General features: G+C 36.5%; 1 protein-coding gene across 1 annotated transcript in view; it reads right to left on the bottom strand.

Annotated features, from left to right (window-relative positions):
- Positions 1 to 21,234, bottom strand: part of Rfx7 (regulatory factor X7) — a 143,959-nt gene that overhangs the window by 80,173 nt on the left and 42,552 nt on the right. Inside the window, exon 2 of the mRNA XM_004638985.2 lies at positions 14,446 to 14,479. Coding sequence (XP_004639042.2) covers positions 14,446 to 14,479 — 34 coding nt within the window. The remainder of the gene's footprint in view (positions 1 to 14,445; positions 14,480 to 21,234) is intronic.

Below are 21,234 nucleotides of genomic sequence, written 5' to 3'. Positions count from 1 at the left end.
GTTTAGTATCCAACTCACCTTAGAAATAGGAGAGACTGAGGCAGAATCAACTCAGTGTGACCCTGCCCAGAATGTTTCAGTGACAGGAGGACATCTGGGCTGAGTTACCCCTGTGTAACCCCACCTAAACTGCCCCAATCCTTCACTCCTTCCCCTGCCTTATTAAAACTTGACAAACACGAAAGAGATAAGGGAAGAAACAGGACTAATTAAAGGAAGTAGAGTCAAGCCATATGTTGCCATAAATCCCCACACCGGGTTGTAACCTATTGCAGTGATAGCCTGCCAAACCTTACACTTCCAGTAAGCATGGCATTCCATTTCCCTGGAAACCAGGGAAAATATATAAGCAAAAGCAGAACAAAGAACTGGGCTAAGCATGATTCTGTTTGATGTTTCCCAAGCTTGGTCACCAGCAATAGACTGTTATTCCTATAATACAATCTTCTGTGGAAATAATCCTGCCACTTCAGTACCAAAAAAAAAAAAAAAGCCCCATAAAAACAGCACAGAAGCTAGGTGTGGGGCTGCTTGCCTATAATCCTGGCATTGGGGAAGCTGAGGCAGAAAGATAATCACAAGTTTAAGGTCTGCATCTGCTGTAGCACGTTAAAATTTAAAGATAGCATTCAAACAACCTGCTTGTACAAAACAGATTACATTTACAGGTGATTATTAAAATTCAGTATGAAAATGAGGCCAGGTTTTACCTTTTAATTTCAGAATTATTTTTCATTGGGGAGATTACTTTCAGGACCATATTTTTAATTAGAAGAATAATTTCAAAAATTTCACATATATACTCATATTTGAGAAAAAATTTAAAATACAGCATATCACGGTTTTTAAAACGTTGGGCTCTGGAGTCTGACCATTGGAGTAGAAGCCTAATTCTTTCAATAAGTTAAATTTTAAGACAAGTTATTTTTCTTGTATGAGTCTGTTTCTTCAACTGTAAAATGAGGATGCTAACATATTAGGCTCACATGCAAATTCTGAGGACTGATCATAAACTTTTTATATGGCATATGGTCAGTACTCGATAAACTATTATAGCAAGACAAATACAAAGAAAGTATTTGTGTATACTATTACATCATTTTTGACAAGTACTTTTTATTTTATTTTATTTTATTTTTTTGCAGAACTGGGGATTGAACTCAGGCCCTTGCACTTGCCACAGAAGCGCGTATTCCACTGAGCCATCTCCCCGGTCCCAACAAGTACTTTTTAAAAAAATTATTATTATTATTATTATTATTATTATTATTATTGATATAGGGTCTCGCGACTCAGTCTGGACTTGTAATAATATTCCTGTCTCAGTTTCTCCAGTGCTGGGATTACAGGTGTGGGCCACCATGCCATGTGCTGAGGTCTGCACGGCGTGCCTGGGGTTCTGGGGCTGGCACAGCATGCAGTAACCTGGGATGGACCTTGCACTTGGCAGGCAAGTGCTTATGCCACCAAACAATCTGCCCAGCCTGATAAATACTGTTTTTAAAAAATCATCTAGAGAATATTTACTATCTTTCAGGTACTAGAGACTGCCAAGCAATGAAGACAGAAACTTGAAGAATCAGGCCTTACCTCAAAAGTTTATTTTTGGACAGGAAAAGAAACGAAACTATTAATTAGTATACCCATGGTAAAATCTTTTGGTAGATATACATAAAGGGTACACTAAAGCAGAGCCCATAACATGGGATGGTACAGTTAATAGACGAGACACATGGTACGCATATTGCTAACTACCTCAGAATAATCTATACCACTGATGATGAACCTTTTAGAGCTTTCAGTGATAACAGCCTGCTGTGGCATGTATGCCATACAATGGGCTATGTCCTAGCTTCTCTCGCAGTTAGGGTAGCCAAAATTGAATGTGTCTGAGGTTCCTAAATAGAAGGAGTTGACCTGAATAAAGAGACAACTTCCATGAAGAAAGTTTCTCCCTTCCTCTCTTCTTGTTTCAGCAACTGGATGAAAGCTACGTTACAGGAAAAAAGACAAAGTAAATAAAACAGAGGCTAAAACTGGTAGTATTTGAGTTACTGCTCTACTCTGAAATACCTAACTTTTGATGTCTTATTTGCTAGCACAAATGCTTAAGTCACTAATAGCTTAGGTGAGTAAGTTTCTAGAAAATGTTTTGTAAAAAAGGCAACTTCTGATCTGAGTCCAAGAGGAGCACCCTCATCCAAAAGAAGAAACATGAGAAAGGCACAGCTGGCAGAAGTGGGGCATCTAGAAAGGTCTGGCAAGGAAGGAAGTCGAGGGCCCAGGCTGGCACCAGTCCCACAGCATGTGCCTGCCAGCTCCTGGATGGCTGTAGCCACATGACTCCACCTGCTCCATGTTCCACTGCCCACACTTGGAGAATTCAATACTCTGATCTCAGTGATTCTATGTAGTGAGCATTCACCCTTAAACAGTAAGTCTTTTGATGATAAACATACAAATGATCCTTGACTAATGTTTAGCCTTTCAGAAATGTACATTTATGGAGTTTAAATCAATTCAAGCCTCATTACCAACTTACACATACAACACTTGAAACTAAAGCTTCCATGTACTTATCATGTGACAGGTACTCTACACTAATTAATATTCACACTTAGTGGATTAGTAGGTGTTATGATTACTACCATTTTATAGGGCTAAGTTAGGTTAAAATTAAACAAGGTTAGACAGTAACGGCACAAAAAGGATTCAAAGTGATGTTAATTCCATTATAGAACCACTCTGCTCCATTTCTTGCCAGCTAAATTTATTTCTGCCCACTCATCCGAGTTTACCTGCTAAAAATCCTTTTATGCAGTGGAGTCTTAGTCTGGCACCAGTGCCCTGGGGATGGGAGTGCTCATGCTGATTATCTTGTAACAGCAGAGGATGGAAGGAAGGGGTACACCTGCACAAGGTGAAGTGGGAGGGAAGGGGAACAGGACAGAAAAAGAAAAGATTCTTTCTTCCTAAAGCAATGAAACAGTGTTCTACTCTTACTGGCAAAGTAGGAGTTATTATAAAAAGGTTTTCAAGTATTTCAGTAACTGTATGCTCTCTAAAAGCTGCCAACATTTCTTCAGTGTTCACAAACTATAATCTATTTAATAATCGGTTGGTTTATAAACATGCATGCATATATTCATCTAATATTTATTCAGCATTTTCACATTCCTTTAGGTATATTTCAAAGAATATATTCCTACATTGAAGCCAAAAACAAACAAAAATGATACTCTTAATTGACACAGAATAACACAGTTACACCAAAGAGCGAAGCATGAGATTATGCAACAGAGGACACACCAAACTCAGTCCTGAGAAAAAAGGGAGATATATAAGATGAATCCCCTCAAAATATAAGTAGGTATAACAAATACAAAGACAGTTTAGACAAGTGTTTTTAAACCTCAACACTGACATCTTGGGGTAGAGTAAGAGTAGGAGGCTATCCCATATTTTGTAGGATGTTTAAACAGCATCCAGGCCTCTATGCCATGCTGGTAGCATTTCCCCAACGTAAAAATCAGTGTCTCTAGATATTTTCAAATACTGCCCCCCAATCCCTGCTGGTGGGAGGAGAGACAAACATCACCTACTGCTAAAAATCATTACCCAGATCTGTGCTGCCCAATGTGGTAGCCACTAGTTCAATTAGTTAAAGTCCAGTTCCTTCACCACACTAGCCACATTTTAACTGTGCAAGAGCCTCATGTGCCTAGTGGCTATGTTACAGTTTGTATCTAGGTGTCCTAAAAAGCCGGGTGGCTTCTGGAGTTTGTGATTAATTCATGATTCAAAGCTAGGATTATGCATGTGAGTTCTACACTTCCCTGGGGCAGATAATCCACATACAAATGTAAGGAGGGGAAAGAGGCTAGCTAGCAGCTGTAGGTTTGATCCCCAATACCACAGGCTGCACCAGCCCTGCCCTTGAGAGTGTGCTGTGTGCTGAGTGGGGACCTAGGCAGAGGATGTGGCGCGTGCCTGTAATCTCAGCACTGGGGAGGCTAAAAACAGGAGGATCACTAGGAGTCCAAGCTGTGTAGTGAGACCCTGTACCAAATACATAAAAATAAAATAAAATAAAAATTAAAAAAATGTGAGTTTGACCAGAAAGGCAGAGCCAATAAAGCTGTGGAATGCAAAGATAGAGCTGAGAGGATCTCCACTGCTGACAATAGAAAAGACAGCCTGAGGGCATCACAGGAGGGGGCAGGTCTCAACCCTTTGCTGCCTCAGAATTGTAAGGGTGAGAGACTTTGCAGGGAGAAAGCCGCAGAACATCATGTTCCAGAATGGCAGCTTCATAGAGAATCTGTTGTTCCTTAGAATCTGGTTCAGAGTGTTGGGCGATCTGGGCACTCAACCCCTATAGCCAAGAGAGAAGAAAATCTGGCTACTGCTCCAGCTGGCAGCAGACCATGGCGTCATCATCCACATGGTAATGGTTTTAGAAGCAAGCAGAATCTAAGAGTTCAGCGGTTAAGAAGGCTTCCACCTAGATTTCAGAAGAAGGCCTGAAAGGCCAGGCAGTGTTCTCCGTTAGAGGGCATTGTGTGAAGCAGAGTGAGAAGTCTCATTTAGTTACTGGAGTGGCTTCTAAAGTTTGTGATTAATACATGATTCAATGCTAGGATTATGGGTGTGAGCATGGGGCAGACAATCTGCATACAAATGAGGAGGGGAAAGAGGTTAGCTAGCAGCTGCAGCTCTTCCCTTTGCTGTTTTCTACGGCCATGAACTGCTGCCTGCTGCCATGTGCCAGCCTGCCTTCAAGCCAGCTGAGTATGGCCTGAAATCTCAACCAACTATGACCTAAATAAACGTTTCATTTCTTAATTTTGGGTATCAGGTATTTTGTCCCAGCAATGAGAGAAAAGTAAGACAGGCTACCATACTGAACATACACTATACAGAACACTGCTATGACCACAGAAAGTTCCAACAGACAATCCTGATAAGAAGGATGAGGGAAATTTGACTACAACAAAATGTTAGTGGTGCAAAGTGAGAAAAAGTTGCAGCTACTAGATGCTAGAAAAGCGGAGAAATACATTTTCCCTTAGAATCTCTTATGTCAACATAGTCATCCCACTAAGACCCATGTCAAATATCTCAACTGCAGAACTCTCAAATCATAAATTTTTATGAAGCCACCAGATGTAATTTATGACAGTAATAACAGAAAATTAACATAGATAGGTACAGAATGTGTGGTATGTCACAATGAGTTTGCTCTGGAAAAGTTGAATGTGAACTGGCTATGGGGCACCCAGATGAAATTGATTAAGATAGAGTATCAGATACAAAGATCTGTACCTTAAATTGGGAATATGAACTGAAAGTCAGCAGTATATTGTTACCAAATACACAAAAAATAATAAAAAGTAAAGAATAAAAAGATTAAGCAAAACCATCAGAGTAGACAAATTCACTCTGGAAAAACCCAAGTATAGATACAACAAAAGAAAGGCCCTCAAAAAAAGGTGAAAATGGATATGCCAAAACATTAACAAGAAAACCAGGACAATAGGTTCTTTAAGCAGTTTAAAACATCAGACAACCACACTGGGGGAATAGGGTGCTGTATATAAAGGGACTATGAACAGAGCAAAACAAAAAAATGGTTGTTAGAGTTGAAATTACCATTTTATTAGAAGTAGGAGGTCATGGTATATGTGATAGCTGATACAATGTATCAACTTGGCTCTGCAACTTCAAGCCCTAGGGAATGGTGGCCCCTCCCTGGGGTATGGAGGCCCCCTCCTGGGGCATAGAGGGCCACACCCTAGAGTGACTCAGCACAGAAAGGGTATATAAAGGGGTTGAGGAATGATTCTGCACCCCACTTCCTCAAAGGAGCTCTGATTTTCAGTCAGTGTGGAAGGAAGGTAGAAAGGCTTGCTAGAAGGCACAGCTGCTGCCCTGCCCTTTGCTCTGCGCTGTTTTCTGCTGCGTGAACTGCTGCTCTCTGCCATGTGCCAAACTGCTGGGAGCCAGCTGAGTACAGACTGAACCTCCACAAACTGTGAGCCAAATAAGCCTTTCCTTCTTTCATTTTGAGTGTTGGGCATTTTGTCTCAGCAACAAGTGAAAACTGAGAGAGTATATAAATACAAGTTTCAGAGGAGTGATATTAGAAGATATTTGCTACTAGGGTTGAAAACTAGACAGAAGGTGACAGAAGAGTTGAGTTTAATCAGTACGTTGATCAAACTTTGACTTCCTTCTTTCAAAACAAAAGAACACAGATAATAGCTCAAAAAGGGTTATGGATTTTAGGAAGATTTTTTTAATGCTGGGGAAAATTCAGCACTTAAATATTAATGGAAACATTTATAGTTAAGTAAAAAATGAGATAATGAAAAGGAAAAAGTAAGTCATGAAGTGAGCTCTAACATAGGAAGAGACGGGATGTAAAATCTAAGCAGAGAAAAATCAGCTTTCAGACAGGCTGCTTTTCTTGGCAGAAAAGAGAACTGGCATCTAGCTGGGGACTTACCTTTTTCCTCAGAGAAGTAGAAAGCAAGATCATTTGACAGAGAGAAGAGGAGGGCTCAGCTTGAGCCAAAGAAGTCTGAAATAGCTTTAGTGGCAACAGTGGAAAACAGCTCACCAGGAAACTGTATGAGGGGGCCTATATATTCTATTGAATACTAAAAATAGTCTTATTAAAGTTATTCCACATGTGGTCACACTGGAGTACCTGACATTGGCAGCAACTCTCTCAGCTTGACCAATTCAAAACATATACCAAACAAATTAACAACTGTTTCAGAAACTGGATAATAAGGGCACAGAGTTGCAAGAGAAAAAAAGAATTAAGTAACATGATTCCACAGAGGCCCCTTCTGAACTGTAATATTGAAGAGTAACTAGGCAAACAAGGCAAGACTGCTGAGATGAAGACGAAAGTTGGTGCTAGAGGAAGCAAACATCTATATGGAGGGAAGGCAAAGCATATCTTTAAAATCTACACAAATCTCTATGCAGACTTGGAATATATTACTGAATACTAAACTGCATACATATAGAGAAAAATTGCACAGGGCTAGACAAAACACTATCAGGGATCCACAAATGGCTAACACATTTTCAAATTCTAGGCAGGTTTGAGAAATCGCAGTGAATACCTAAGAAATTCAGTAGTTATGGCTGGATAATAAGTCAATAATGGGACCATATATATCACAGTGGTCTCCTTAAAACACAGTACAAAGTTAATACTGTGGCCATCTTGGCTTGTGCTGTGTGATGTCTATACAATAACAAAATCTCCAAGCAATGTATTTCTCAGATTGTAAGCCCACAGTTAGGCAGCTCATGACAACAGACACCACAGCAGGATAACACTTTAGTGTAAGAACTCAATTAAGTCTAGTATAGTTGAAGTTACTCTAGACCTGCCCTAACTAGACTTAAATGTAAGTCCCCAAACATCAATTTAATCTACAAATAACCTAGCTGCCTGCCAAAACAAACATTAGTACACTTTGAGAACAAAATCAAGAGTCAAAAAACCAAATGATTAGCAAAAAAACTCCACCAAAAGACTCTTAGAATTAATAAACAAATTCAATAGCATAGCAGGATACAAAGTCAACACCCCCAAATCAATAGTGGTCTTGTACACAAACAGTAAGCACACTGAGAAATTAGAGAAATAACTCCCTTCATAATAGCATCCCCCAAAATGAAATATTTAGTAATTAATCCAACAAAGTGAAAGATCTACTCAGTGAAAATTTCAGTACTCTGAAAAAAGAGACTGAAGAGGATTTCAGAAATGGAAATATAATCCCTGCTCATCGACAGGAAGAACTAATATTGTAAAATAGCCATACTCCCAAAACTGCCATATTGATTCAATGCAAACCTGATCAAACACCACTAGCATACCTCATAGATCTAGAGAAAACACTCCTAATTCACCTGGAACCAGAAGAGACCTAGAACAGCAAAAGTAATACTGCGCAACAAAAGAAAGGCAGGAGACATCACAATCCCTGAATTGAAATGATACTACAAAGCTACTGTGACAAAATCAGCATGGTACTGGGGAAAAAAAAAAAAAAGACATGAGGATCAATTGCACAGATTAGAAGACACAGACACAACTACAAACACACTCAGCTGCTTTATCTTTGACAAAGGAGCCAAACATGGTTACTGGAAAAAAGACAGCCTTTTTAATAAATAGTGTTGCACAGAATGCCCTTTCCAGTCCTCTGAGGCTCAGGAAGTTTATATTTGTAATTCCATAAAAAGTTATTGGAATTCTAGTGAGTTAATTCCAATCTACCACTTCCAGTAAAACCGGTGGAGAGAATAAGGACACTAAGGCATATTTGCAATTAGCGGGGTTTAAGAGATCCTAAGTGCAGCCATGATGATGGCTATCTGGAACAAAGACCTCAACCCAAGGCAGAATTCAGGTTTTATTCATTCAAGAAGAAAGGAGTGGCTTAAGGATGAGTGACTGAGAATGGCAGGAAATAGGTGAGTGCTGTGAGATGGGCTACACAGGAGGCCCAAAATCATCTCTGCAAGATGCAGAAAGGACATGCAGAGAGAATAATCTGCATAACACAACTGAGACAGTATCTAATATTCTTGGATCTGTACTTCAGCTCTGATGGTGGGAGTGCAGGCTGGTACAACCACCATGGAAATCAGTGTGGAGAGTCCTCAGAAAACTATCACAGAGTTAGAGTTCCCATTTAACTACGTTATTCCCCTTCTGAGTATTTTTCTAGAACTGAAAACATCATATCACAGTGCTATATGTGTGCCCATGTTTACTTCAGCCCAATCTGTCATAGGTAAATATTAGAAAAACTCAATGCCCATCAATTGAGGATGGATAAAAAAAAGATGTGATATTTTATACAATGCACTATTACTCAGCTATAAAGAAAGATAAACTCAAGGCTTTTATTTGGTAATCTAAATAACTACTTTGAAGACAACAATATATAACAATTATTGAATTCCTATCATGTTTTTCTTAATAATCTTTTTATTTTTTATTTTCTTAAAAACATGAAATGAAAATAAAAACCACAAAAATCAGTGTACAGTACTAAATTCTAGGCCAGGGAGATGGCTCAGTGTGAGCGCTTCCCTGGTGAGCGCAAGGGCCTGAGTTCAATCCCCGGTTCCTCCAAAAATAAATCTTAAAACCAAAATAACACAACAGTACTAAATTCTAAATTAGAATGACAAAATCATTACTATGATTGTACCAAAATTCATTTAAAAAAAGTAGGAAGGACAAAAATAATATAATTACCAAATAAAAGCAGCTAGAATAAGGTATTCCAACTATTCCCAAGGATTTAAAAGAACGTATGACCATAAAAATATTAAAAAGTTAGTTTCCAATACTAAAAACAAAGAAATCTAAAGTAGAAAATCTAACAAATGGATTGTAAAGCACATCAAACATTTTAGTAAACAGATTATAGAATATTATAATACAGAAATATAAACCACAAATAAGTGTAGGAAATGTGATAAAAACCAGTGTGCATGCGTGTGCACACATAGGGGTATGAGTGTTACGGATATCAAATCAAGGACCTCGTTTGTTTATGTGAAGACTAAGCTAAATTCTTAGTCCTTTAATATGTAATTACAATTAAAACAAACAAAAAAAACTTAGTAAAATAGATACAGAAAAGAACATATTCAATGTATAAAGAGCAAAGAAAATGCTACAATTAATGTCATATGGATACTAAATGTGTGTGTGTATTGCAGTGTAATAAAGTGAGGAAAATAAGTAAATACATACACAAATTGAAAAAGAATTAAAAAAGGTCTTTATTCATAGATAATGACTGAGTAGGTCTAAGAGTCTAAGAATTTGCAAGCTTATAGGTTACAAGGGTGGTACAAATATGGACAAGAAAACAATATGTAACAAAATTTTTACGTGCCCTTCACAATAGTATCCTATATTTTAAGATGTTAATAAATACTTAGAAATAGTTTTATGACATACATATAAAACCTACACATAGAAAATACAAAACTCTACTGTGACAAATTACAGAAAACCAACTAACATGAAGATATATCTCAAAGTCATGGATCAAGACTCATTATTAGTAAGATGTCAAATACACCCAAACTGATCTACAAATTCATAGTAATGCCAATCAAACTCCTAATAGAATTTTAAAAATAGAAATTGATAGGGTAATTCTACAACTTGCATGAAGATACTAAAAACAATTTTGACTATATCATCTGATAAAAATTTTCTATAATGATCCAGTAGACAAGACAATCTGATGTCCTAATTATAGATATAACAATAGATGCAAAACAAAATGTACAAGATCCACACATAATGATCTTTAATACATTAAGTGATTAGGGAAGGGTAGAATTTCATCAAATGATGCTGGAACAAATGGATGGATGGATATCCATTCATATGTTAAAAATCACCTTAAACCAAAAAACCCTTCAAACTCAAAATGGTTCATTTTATCTGCAAGAGAAAGGTAAAACTACAAATTCTAAAAAGCATGATAAAAAGCATCACAAGTTTAGAATATTTTGCTGAGTTTACACACCTATAATATTCAATAACGGAACTTAGAAAAAATGGGGTATACAGATGAATGTCCATTTTGTATCTGTGTATTCAAAGTGGTTGGGATAGATATATAGTTACATTCTGTTAATGAATAGAATGATTTGTTCTAATGGTGTTTGTAAATAGGATCACAAGTCCGCATCTTGTACAGCAATTAACCACTAAGAAGAATATATGCAGTGTATTATTTGTTGAAAAATAAAAATAAAATAAAAAAAAAGCATCACAAGCAGATATGGGAAAGGCAAAATAATAGCAGAAAATATCCCAAAGCAACTACAAAATGACACAGAATAAAACAAAACAAAACAAAACAAACAAACAAAAACAATCTGGGACCTAAGTGTTTAGCAACTGGATTCCCAAACTTGAGGCTATAACTCTGGGACTTGGCGTTCTTAATTGTGGCTACTCGCATGGCAGTGCTGCTAAAATAAGACTGGGTTTGAATGCACAGAGCTAAACCAGGTGACGAGTCTTGTAATAAGAGACTATAGTATCTGACCACAGAAAAGGATAACTAGAAAAAAAATAATAAAGTCTCAAAGACTAGAATAACATCAGTTATTTCAACAGATGTGTAATCAGAATTTTATGAAGAGAATCCAAGGGATAATGGCTGAAAACTCTCCAAATGTGATTTATGAATGTGAGTTCAATGAATCCCAAGTACAATAAAGTGCTCAGCATCCTCACATATAAGAAACTGCTAAAAGCCAGAGGAAGTAGGCAAGTGAACAAGTGATACATGATTATAGAATAAATCTTCATAGGGCTGGTGAGATGGCTCAGTGGTCTAAAGCACCTACTTAGAACAAGCTTAGCAAAGCACAGGGACCTCGGTTCAATCCCCCAGCACCACATGCCAGCCAGCCCTGCCCCCTGGTGGGCTGAGCTGGCTACACACACACACACACACACACACACACACACACACAAATAAATAAAATTTAAAAAAAAAAGAATAAATCTTCATAGCAACTTGAGAAAAACAATTCATCATGTATAGGAAAACAATGGCACCATTACTGCTACCTTTATTAGCAACAATGGAATCTGAAAGGCAATGGAATAATGTATTCAAAAAAATAAAAGACACATAAAACTGTCAAGCAGGAATTCTATATCCAGTGAAACTATCTTTCAAAACTGAAAGCAAGATACAGACACTCATACATAAGTACATAATGAGAGAATTCATTATAAGCTAATGTATCATATAAGAAACACTTTATACTAAAGATGTTAGCTTTGATTCTTTTTTGTACTTCCTTATTGGTAGCTTCAATCTATCAGCAAGGCCTGCTAGCTTTATACTCAAAATATGCTTGGAGTCTATGCACTTTAAAAAAAAACAGTATTATATCTTTCTCTGCCTTCAGCTAATCAAGAGCCTTGAACTTTCTACTAAGATTGCTATACTAGATTACAGTCCATTTTCCGTGTTTTTTTTTTTTTTAATTTTTATTTTTTGATACAGGGTCTTGCTATGCAGTTTGGACTTGTAGTGATCCTACTGTCTCAGTCTCCCCAGTGCTGGGATTACAGGGATGTGCCACTACGCCCTGTTTCAGGGCTGGCATGGCACACCCAGGGACCTGGGACCAGCATAGCATGCGGTACTGGGGATCAAACTTGGGACCCTGCACTAGCCAGGCAGGCGCTTAAACCACCAACCTATCTCCCTACCCCGCCACAAATATTTTTTTTAAAAAATCAGATCATTCTACTACTCTTACTTAGAATATTCTAATTGGCTTTCCATGCACTTAGGATGAAATCTATGCTACTTCTCATGTATAATATGTTGCACATAAACTACTCTGCACTCAACTTTTGCTATCATTCTGTCCCTAACCAGCTCTAAATTTTAGCATCCTGGAATCCATACTGTCTATAAACATCCCAAACTCCTTTCTCCTGAGTATTTGTATTATTCATTCTCCCTTACTAGAGGACAAACTAACAGATAATCTGGCTTCTCCCGCAGGTCTATTTAAATGTTTTCTCTTCAAAGAAGCTTTCCCTGATCATCCACTTTGAGTTTACTCTAGAATCATCATTTGCCTCCCTGTGACTTTTTAAAATTTTGTAATGGTACTTATCACTATCTGAAGTTATAGTGCTTATTTATTTGTTCATTTTCTTAATTTCCACCTTGTCCAATAAGACATAAAGATTATGAGGATATTCTATTTTATCACTGAGATGTCCAGGTCCTAGGAGAGTATTAAAAATTATAGACAAAGGGCCAGCCAGATAGCTCAGCAGATTAAAGCACTTGCTTAGGCAGACACAGGGGCCTGGGGTTCAATCCTTGTGTGCTATGCCAGGGCATGCTGAGACTGTGAGTAAGACTGGGCATGGTGGTGCACACCTGTAATTCCAGAGCTTTGGAGGCTGAAAAACAAAAAGGATCACTACTACAAGTCTGATCTGTGTAGTGAGGCCCCGTAGATCCTGTACTAAATACATTTAAAAAAAGAAAAGATAAAAATTAGACTAAAATTCTATATCCTTAAAATCTACATACTTTAAAACTATTCCAAGGTTTCTTAAAAATAACTTTCATTGTTTAGTATTTTATACTTGTCATATTTTATAATTTTTGCTAGGTTTCTTCTGCCTTGATGGAAAAAAAAATCCTCCAAAGTTTGTATCCCTTATTGCATAATGACAGATGGGAGATATTCCATAATTTTTTTTAACTAAATGCAACAGTATCAGTTACTTTATAAAAGGGCGGTAACAAGATCACCTACTTCACAGAATTATTGTGGAGCTGGAGTTAAAGAAAAAAGGAAGGTAGGGAAGGAAAAGAAAAAAGTGAAATGAAATGGGAAAATATCCCCCCCAAAATTCTCAAAGTGTAGAAGCATTGGCCAAATTCTCCCATGAACTAGTCCTATTTATATGCCTACCTAATACACTAGATATTAAAAAGACTAAACAACTACAGTCAAATCTATATGAAGACTCAAACTTGGGTAAAGAACAATTTGGAAGAACATGGTCTTGAGTTTGATTCCTGGTACAAGAAAAAAAAAAAAAAAAGAACAAGAAAAAAAAAGAACAGATGAGAAATCACAAGGAAAAAGATAAACTATACTGACACTTCTGGTAATCTAGCAATGTAGATTCACTAAATATCGCAGGTCTTTGCTGCAGCTCTGGACAGATTTCATAACTAAGTCATTCCAGGTGCTTCAGGTTCTTTACTTACACATTTAAGACTTAAGGCACTACAATAACAATCTGAATCTGTAGGCTGAAATCTAAAATTGGAAGTTATAGTGCTTATTTATTTATTTATAGTGCCTCAAAATGGAAAATATAATACAAAAAAACAAAAATTACTAGGTATGTTAAAAGCTCTAAAAAAAAAAAAAATCCAAATTCTACAGAGTTCCATAAATACAACCTAAATTTAAACTACCACTGCCACTTAACTCCTAAAGTTTAGCAACTAAAACATGTAAAATATGTTATCATAACAAAACTAAGCCATCAAGTAGCTTCAAATTTTAGACTTATTCTTACAGAGTTACTAGAGTAGAAAAATACCAATTTGTTTAAGCAATCTTTCAGTAAAGGGTAATAATACAAAACCTATGCTATTTCATATTGTGATTTCAACACAGATGAGATATAGGAGAAAAAATTTAGAAACTTTATAGTCAGTCAGTTTTCCCACAAGATTGTGATTAAATGCTAAACTTATTCACTAAATTGGGTATATTTAGAACCAGTACTTACTTAAAAATTGGACATTTCATAGAGTGGTAACAGGCTTCTTACAAAAGAACTTTTAAGTTAAATATTTCACTTACCAAAATGCAGTCCACTTTAGATTGTACAGTTTTGCTAAAAGAGAAAGAAAGTCAGGTTAGTAAGAATAAAAAGTTTACTAAATATAAATTACTCTCAAATAGAATTACTCCTAAGATCATGTTTCTCATAAATTCATTTCCCACTCATGGTTCTAAACTCAATTCTAACGTGAGATCAAAATAGTCTCTGAGTTTGCTGTTACACTCAACCAACTGTTGTTACACTATAATAGGTGGTCTAACCAGACTAAGTACAGGAGTGCACAAGTATTACGATAGCTAGAAAAAGAGCACAAACTTTTAAAAATTATGATTTTACTGTTTGTCATCTACTCTGGGCAATGATTTGCTTGATAGCACTTATAAGACCATAAAGACATAGTCAGTAGCACTCAAGACTCGACGTAAAATGAATTCATTTCTCTTCCTCCCTATCCCATCCACCGCATTTTACCCTACCCCAGGAACAGGAGGTCTCTCAAGACTTAAAAGTAATAATAAACATGAACTAATATGGTATAAATTATGAGGGCAGACAAATACATTTAGAAATAATACAAATAAGGCCAATCTTTAATGGAACTACTGAACATGAGTGAAATGCTTCTATAACACATACAAAAGCTTATACAAAATAATGTATCATGTGGATGTGGTTACACTACTGATTAAGTGCAAATGCAAATAAATCATGCAAAATTTTTGGAAAGTTTACATACAATCTTTAAGAGATATTATAAACCAAGTTATCTTCCATAAAATACCTTGAGCCAAATAAATGCAAACAAAAAATGGTTGTTTGCTTCTGTATAGAGCCAAACAGCAGTTATAAAATTAAAGTCTGGTGTAAAACTCATTTCATTTAATGCAACCAATATCAAAATTTTATGCCCATATACAGACTTCAAATTTCATTTTTTTTTTAACAACAAAGCATTATGGGGTTAACTGCAAAGTTGGAAATGACTGAAAGGAGCAAGAAAAGCAAAGAAAATCTCTAGGTATATGTGAATGAAATTCCATTCCCTCAATCTTTGAAGGTTTTAAAATTTCCCTTGGGGATCCCTCATCATCCACAGGCAGCCAATGTGTGCCATTTTTCTCTTCTCAGTAACTCCTACAAGATCTCCTGGGATCAGAGTGATCGCTAATGACTTGCTGCCAAAAAGCAATATATCCAAGATCTAACCATCTTATCTTGGTCTAAAGTAACACTATGGCCTACAATGCAATAATAACTGACTGGGCTTTTTTACTTCTATCTTACTCTGTCACAACTACCATGTTGTCTGGGCTCTCTCACAAAGCCTTCAGAATGAATCTTTTTTCAAGCCACATTCCATATAATTCTTTGCTCCAAAGTCATTTTCATGGCCAAAACAGCCTTGCATTATCTAGTGTTCTTCCAATTTTCTTATCACATCTCCTACTAGTCTGTTTTTCATTTATTCAGATCAAGCCAACTGGGCCTCCACACTGCCAAATCAGAACATAACCTCATGCTGGCTTCTTCTGACAACCTTTAAGACTATTTATCCATTTGACTCTTTGGCCACTTTCTTTATGACTTTACGTGATATCTTCTATAGGACAGTTCATTCATGACTTCACCATATAAAACACTTCCACTCACTATTACTCTCACGCTGCTTTTTCTGCACTGCACATTTCACTAATCATTATACTTTGATTAACTTGATTACTGGCTATCTTCCTTGACTAGAACTTAAACTTCATGATAGCAGGATGTATGTTTTGCTCACTACTGAGTTTATCATCTGGCACAGAACAGGTGTTCAATAAAACTTAAATAAGTTATAAAAAATATTCAGTCCCCTATATGAAGAACATTATTTTAGAAAGATGTGAATTGCTTAAGTATGAGTTTTTAGACTAATACAAAATTTGAAAATGTGATTACTTTATAAATCAATATTCAATATAGCACCATTTGCCAGTAATGAGATTCTTGAAAGGAATGCTTAGAACTACCTGTAACAATCAACTCGATAAATCTCAAGTATATATGAAAGTCAACTTTATAGGTTGTTATCTATATACAGAATTCATCTATAAAAGAAAATGAAAGCAATTCTGAGCTGGACAGGAACCTCAGCAACCACTTAATCTAGCCCTTTGATTATTTTTACTACATACTTAAATATAACAATGAAAAAGAAGTTCCCTTTGTTTCTCTGTTCAGTGTTACCACCACTTGTCGCCTTCTCAAAGGTAACCTTAAGTAAATTGATGTGTAACATTTGTGGCTATTTAAATATCTTTATTAAATACACAAATTCTTAAAAGTAGCATATACTCTCGTACTCTGAAGCTTTTAAATGTTTATATAAATGTCATTTCAATGTGTATATTTTCATTCAAATTTTTGAGGGCCTTCGATGTTGATATTCTTAAAAGTTTAGAGCTGGGGAGATGGCTCAGTAGAATAAGCACTTGCCTCGCAAGTGCAAGGCCCTAAATTCAATCCCTGGTACCGCAAAAAAAAAAAAAAAAGTCTGTCACCTCTGAAAAATATCATACCCAACATTGTCAAATTAATTTATCTATTCATCTGACGGACAAGTATGACTTTTCTACTCTACCCCTGAAATAAATGCCTTTGTACATGCAGAATGTTCTATTATAAGTCTAAAAGTTAATTTTCTGAGGCTTCTAAATACATCTTTTCAATTGAATTATATGAAATGAAATCCCTTTTGCAGGCACTTGTGTCTATTTGTATTTTTACCAGCACTTCATGATAGTTCCTATTTTCCTATTACCTTACATATCTTACACACAGACCATTAAAATCATACATAAAAACTTGACATGTTATAGATATAAAATGGCATTTAAAATATACATATACATATATAATTTTCCCAATTACATAGATACTGTGTGCTTTTTCACTGGCTTATTCAAATATGTATGTTTTATCCTCCATAAGTTGTTGGTTCATGTCTTTTGCCCTTTTTTGGGCTTGACTATTATTACACAATTGTAACTTTTAGGTAGCCTAGATATTTTTTTTTTTTTAATGTATTTAGTACAGGGTCTCACTGCATAGATCAGACTTGTAGTGACCCTTCCTGTTTTTCAGCCGCCCAAGTGCTGGGACCACAGGTGCGCACCACCATGCCAAGTCTCATTCTCAGCACACCCTGGGGGCAGGGCAAGCATGGCAAGCCAGCGAGCAAATCTCTGGCACCTGCATCTGCCTAAGCAGGAACTTTAATCCACTGAGTTATCTGGCTGGCCCTAGCCTAGATATTCTTTATTACTTACATTAAACTTTGTTAACGGTACTATTAAAGTATAATTTTTATGTAGTCAAATTTAGTAATTTTCTTTTGTGCTCTACTGGAGCTTTAAGAAATCTTATCTAGCTAAGCTTATAAAGGTATTTTATATTTTATTCTAAAATAAGTGGTTTTTGGTTTGTTTGTTTGTATTTTGTACCAGGGACTGAACATAGGACCTTGGGCTTGCCAGGCAGGCCCTTATGCACAGAGCTATGTCCCTGTAGTGTTTTCAATTTTGATCTTTGGGACTTATTTTTGCATATGGAATGGTATGATACACGTATTATGCTTCAATTTGGTTTTGGCCTTTTCTCTCTTTTATTAGTAATCTACTTACCCATTCCTGAGCATTATTAAATTTTGGTTCATTAGATCTAGTTATTTGAATATCTGATCCTCCTTGTCCATCTTCAAAAATTGCACAGTAATTCTTAGGCCTTTTCCAGGTGAATTTTCAACCAAATCTCCCAATATTTGACTATAGTGACACTATAGATTGAACTGGGAGGTAGACTTATAATGCGGATATATTTTTGTCTTTAAAATGTGTTACAGGGGCTGGGGAGATGGCTCAGTGGAATAAGTGTTTCCCTGGCAAGCGCAAGGGCCTGAGTTCAATCCCTGGTTCTGCCAAAAAATAAAATGTGTTATAATTTTCTCTATAAACCTTATCCAGGGTGGGTGAGATAGCTCAGTGGATTAAGTGCCTGCTTTGGCAAGCGCAAGGACCAGGGTTTGATCCCTAGTTCCGCATGCTGCGCCAGCTCCGTCTGGAGTCTGGGCGTGGTGGCACATGCCTGTAATCCCAGCAGTGGGGAGACTAAAAACAAGAGGATCACTGTGAGTCTGAGCTACGCAGTGAGACCCTGTACCAAACACGTAAAATGAAAAAAATAAACCTTATCCATTTTATCAGAAAGAGCCCTTGACTGTGGCAGCTTACAGGTGGGATTATGAACTGTATCTTTTTTCTCCTCTTATGATTTCTAATTCATTTCTGTTGATGTATGGCAAATTATTAATTTTTTAGGTTGTTCTTGATCCCCATCAACTTTTCTGTACTCTTTAAGTTCTAATAGTATACAGATTCTCTTGCAGGTGACTACTTCATTTATAATTAATGATAAAATTTTTTCTTCCTTTCCAATCTTGATGTCTCTTTTTTTCCCTTCTCTTTCCTTTCTAATTACTTCAGCTGTATTTCCTAGTATAACGGTGAAGCATAGCAGCAATAGCAGATATACACCCTTGTTTAATGTCCACAGTAAAGGGTTTACTTCTAAACTTAAAAAAGGATGCTGGCAATTTTTGGGTAAATGCTTATTGTTATTTTAAGATATCTGACCTACTTTAACTTTTTACTCAAAGCTTTTGTTCTTTTGTTCTCTGCCAGCACTGTCTTCACAAGTTATTCTGCCTGGCTTGCTTTTCTTTTGCACATATTTAGTACAGGGGTTACAGGGTCTCACTACAAAGGTTGGACTCCTAGTGATTCTGTTTTCAGCCTCTCAAGTGCTGAGATTACAGGTATGCCCACTCTCATCTGCGGTCTCAGCATACCCCAGGGCCAGGGATAGAGCCAGCACAGCACACAGGGATCAAACCCCAGTCCCTGCATCTGTCTAAGCAGGTGCTTTAATTCGCTGAACTATCTGGCTGGCCCCTGGCTTGCTCTTTAACTACAAAGTTAACACATGTTTGTGCCTCACACATCATCTACAAAGACTTTCCCTGACCGTATCTAAAAAATAAAAATACTATTTGTCATTCTCTATCTCCTTTACGTGACTTATTTAACCTTACTGCAATTATTTCCACTGGTATGTATATGACTACCTCAACAGAGTGCAACCTTTATATTACAGAATAAGAAGTTACATGATTTGTTTAGTGCTGTATTTTTAACATTCAGAATAGCAGGTGGCAAAGAAATCTATACATCTTTTTTAAAAACCAGACTTCAGTTTTGTGGACTTGGTTCTCTTTTGTATCTTATCAGTTTTAATTCTGTATTATTTGCATTTGTGCTATGTTAAATTTGTGTATAAGACATGTATTTCTCATTCTGCCTTTTCCCCCAAATTTATTTATTTAGTCTGTTTGAGACAGGGTCTTGCTATGTAGTTTAGCCTGGCCTTAAGCTCACTATGTAGCATAGGCTGGTCTCGAACTTGCAAGGATCCTCTTGCCTCAGCCTGAGTGCTGGGATTACAGGCATGTACCGCCAGGTAGGCCTGGCTTTTGCCCTGTTTTAAATAAGAATACTGAAGAACTAAACCGTTTTGTGGAGTTGGGGATTGAGTCCAGAACTTTGTGCATAGCAGGCAAGTTTTCTAACCCTAACCTACATCTCTAATCCATATTTTAAAAAAATTCCTGGACATTTTCCTTCTATTAATTGTACCCAATACTTTTACTATGCAATATTCTATTGTCTAAGCATGTATTAGGCAATTTAGTGTTGATGTGTGTGGATGCTTCCTTTTTGGGGCACTGGGAACTGAATTTAGGGAACTGCCACTGAACTACACCTTAAGTCTTTGGCAGAGTCTAAGTTTTCCAAGTGGGCTCAGATTTGCAATCCACCTGCCTCTGTATCAGTGCTAGGTTACAGGTGTGCACCATTATGCTTGGTTGTGTAGTCCCTGGTTTTAAACCATCTACTCTATTATCCACCAATTATTTTTCACTTCATCTGGGGAATGTTTTCTGTAATGTAAACTTCCTTTAGACCTAGGTCAGTCATTATTTTCTTTCTTTTGAAAAATTAACACATTTACACTTTAAATGCAACCACATTTTCTATTCATTTGCAAGAAGGCTTTCTATACAGACATCTATTTAATTAGACGTATTAACGACATATTACAAATCTTATCTACTTTTTTGTTTTATTGGTTTCTGAGATATTTTAATTCAACTACCACAGGTCATTCATTAAGTTCTCTTTGTAAGTATCAATATTTATTTTAACTCCCAGAACTAGTTTGATTTATGACCTTTATTCTCAGTTATGACATTGTGCCTTAAATTTTCATTTTTACTGATTTTGTTAAATGCCTTTTCTTTTTGCTGTCTTCTAGTGCCCACTACTAATGAATACTGTATATGAATCTCCTTTTAGATAATTTCCTGATGTTATACTTTTTAAAGTTATATATTCTGAGCTGGCAACATTTTCTTCTGTGATGTAAAATTTTAAACTTATGAATTTATCTTTAGCAAGGATTATTTTTCAAGGAGTCTTAGACAGCCTAGATTATGGAAGCAGTATCACCTTTGTTTCTGCTGAATCTCTAAGAGTTTAATGGTTCCAAACCATATTTTGTACAAATCTATTGACTTACAGTTCTAGAATCATACCTTCTCAAATTAAACTCAACATTCATGCATAACACAGGCATAGGGCTCTGGGGCTCATAATTTACTTTTTTTTTTTTTTAATTTGCGTGTGTGTGTGTGTGTGTGTGTGTGGCCAGCT

Source organism: Octodon degus, unplaced genomic scaffold (assembly GCF_000260255.1).
Source record: "Octodon degus isolate 3935 unplaced genomic scaffold, OctDeg1.0 scaffold00105, whole genome shotgun sequence".
Taxonomy (NCBI): Eukaryota; Metazoa; Chordata; class Mammalia; order Rodentia; family Octodontidae; genus Octodon; species Octodon degus.
This window is presented reverse-complemented; position numbering and strand designations above follow the sequence as displayed.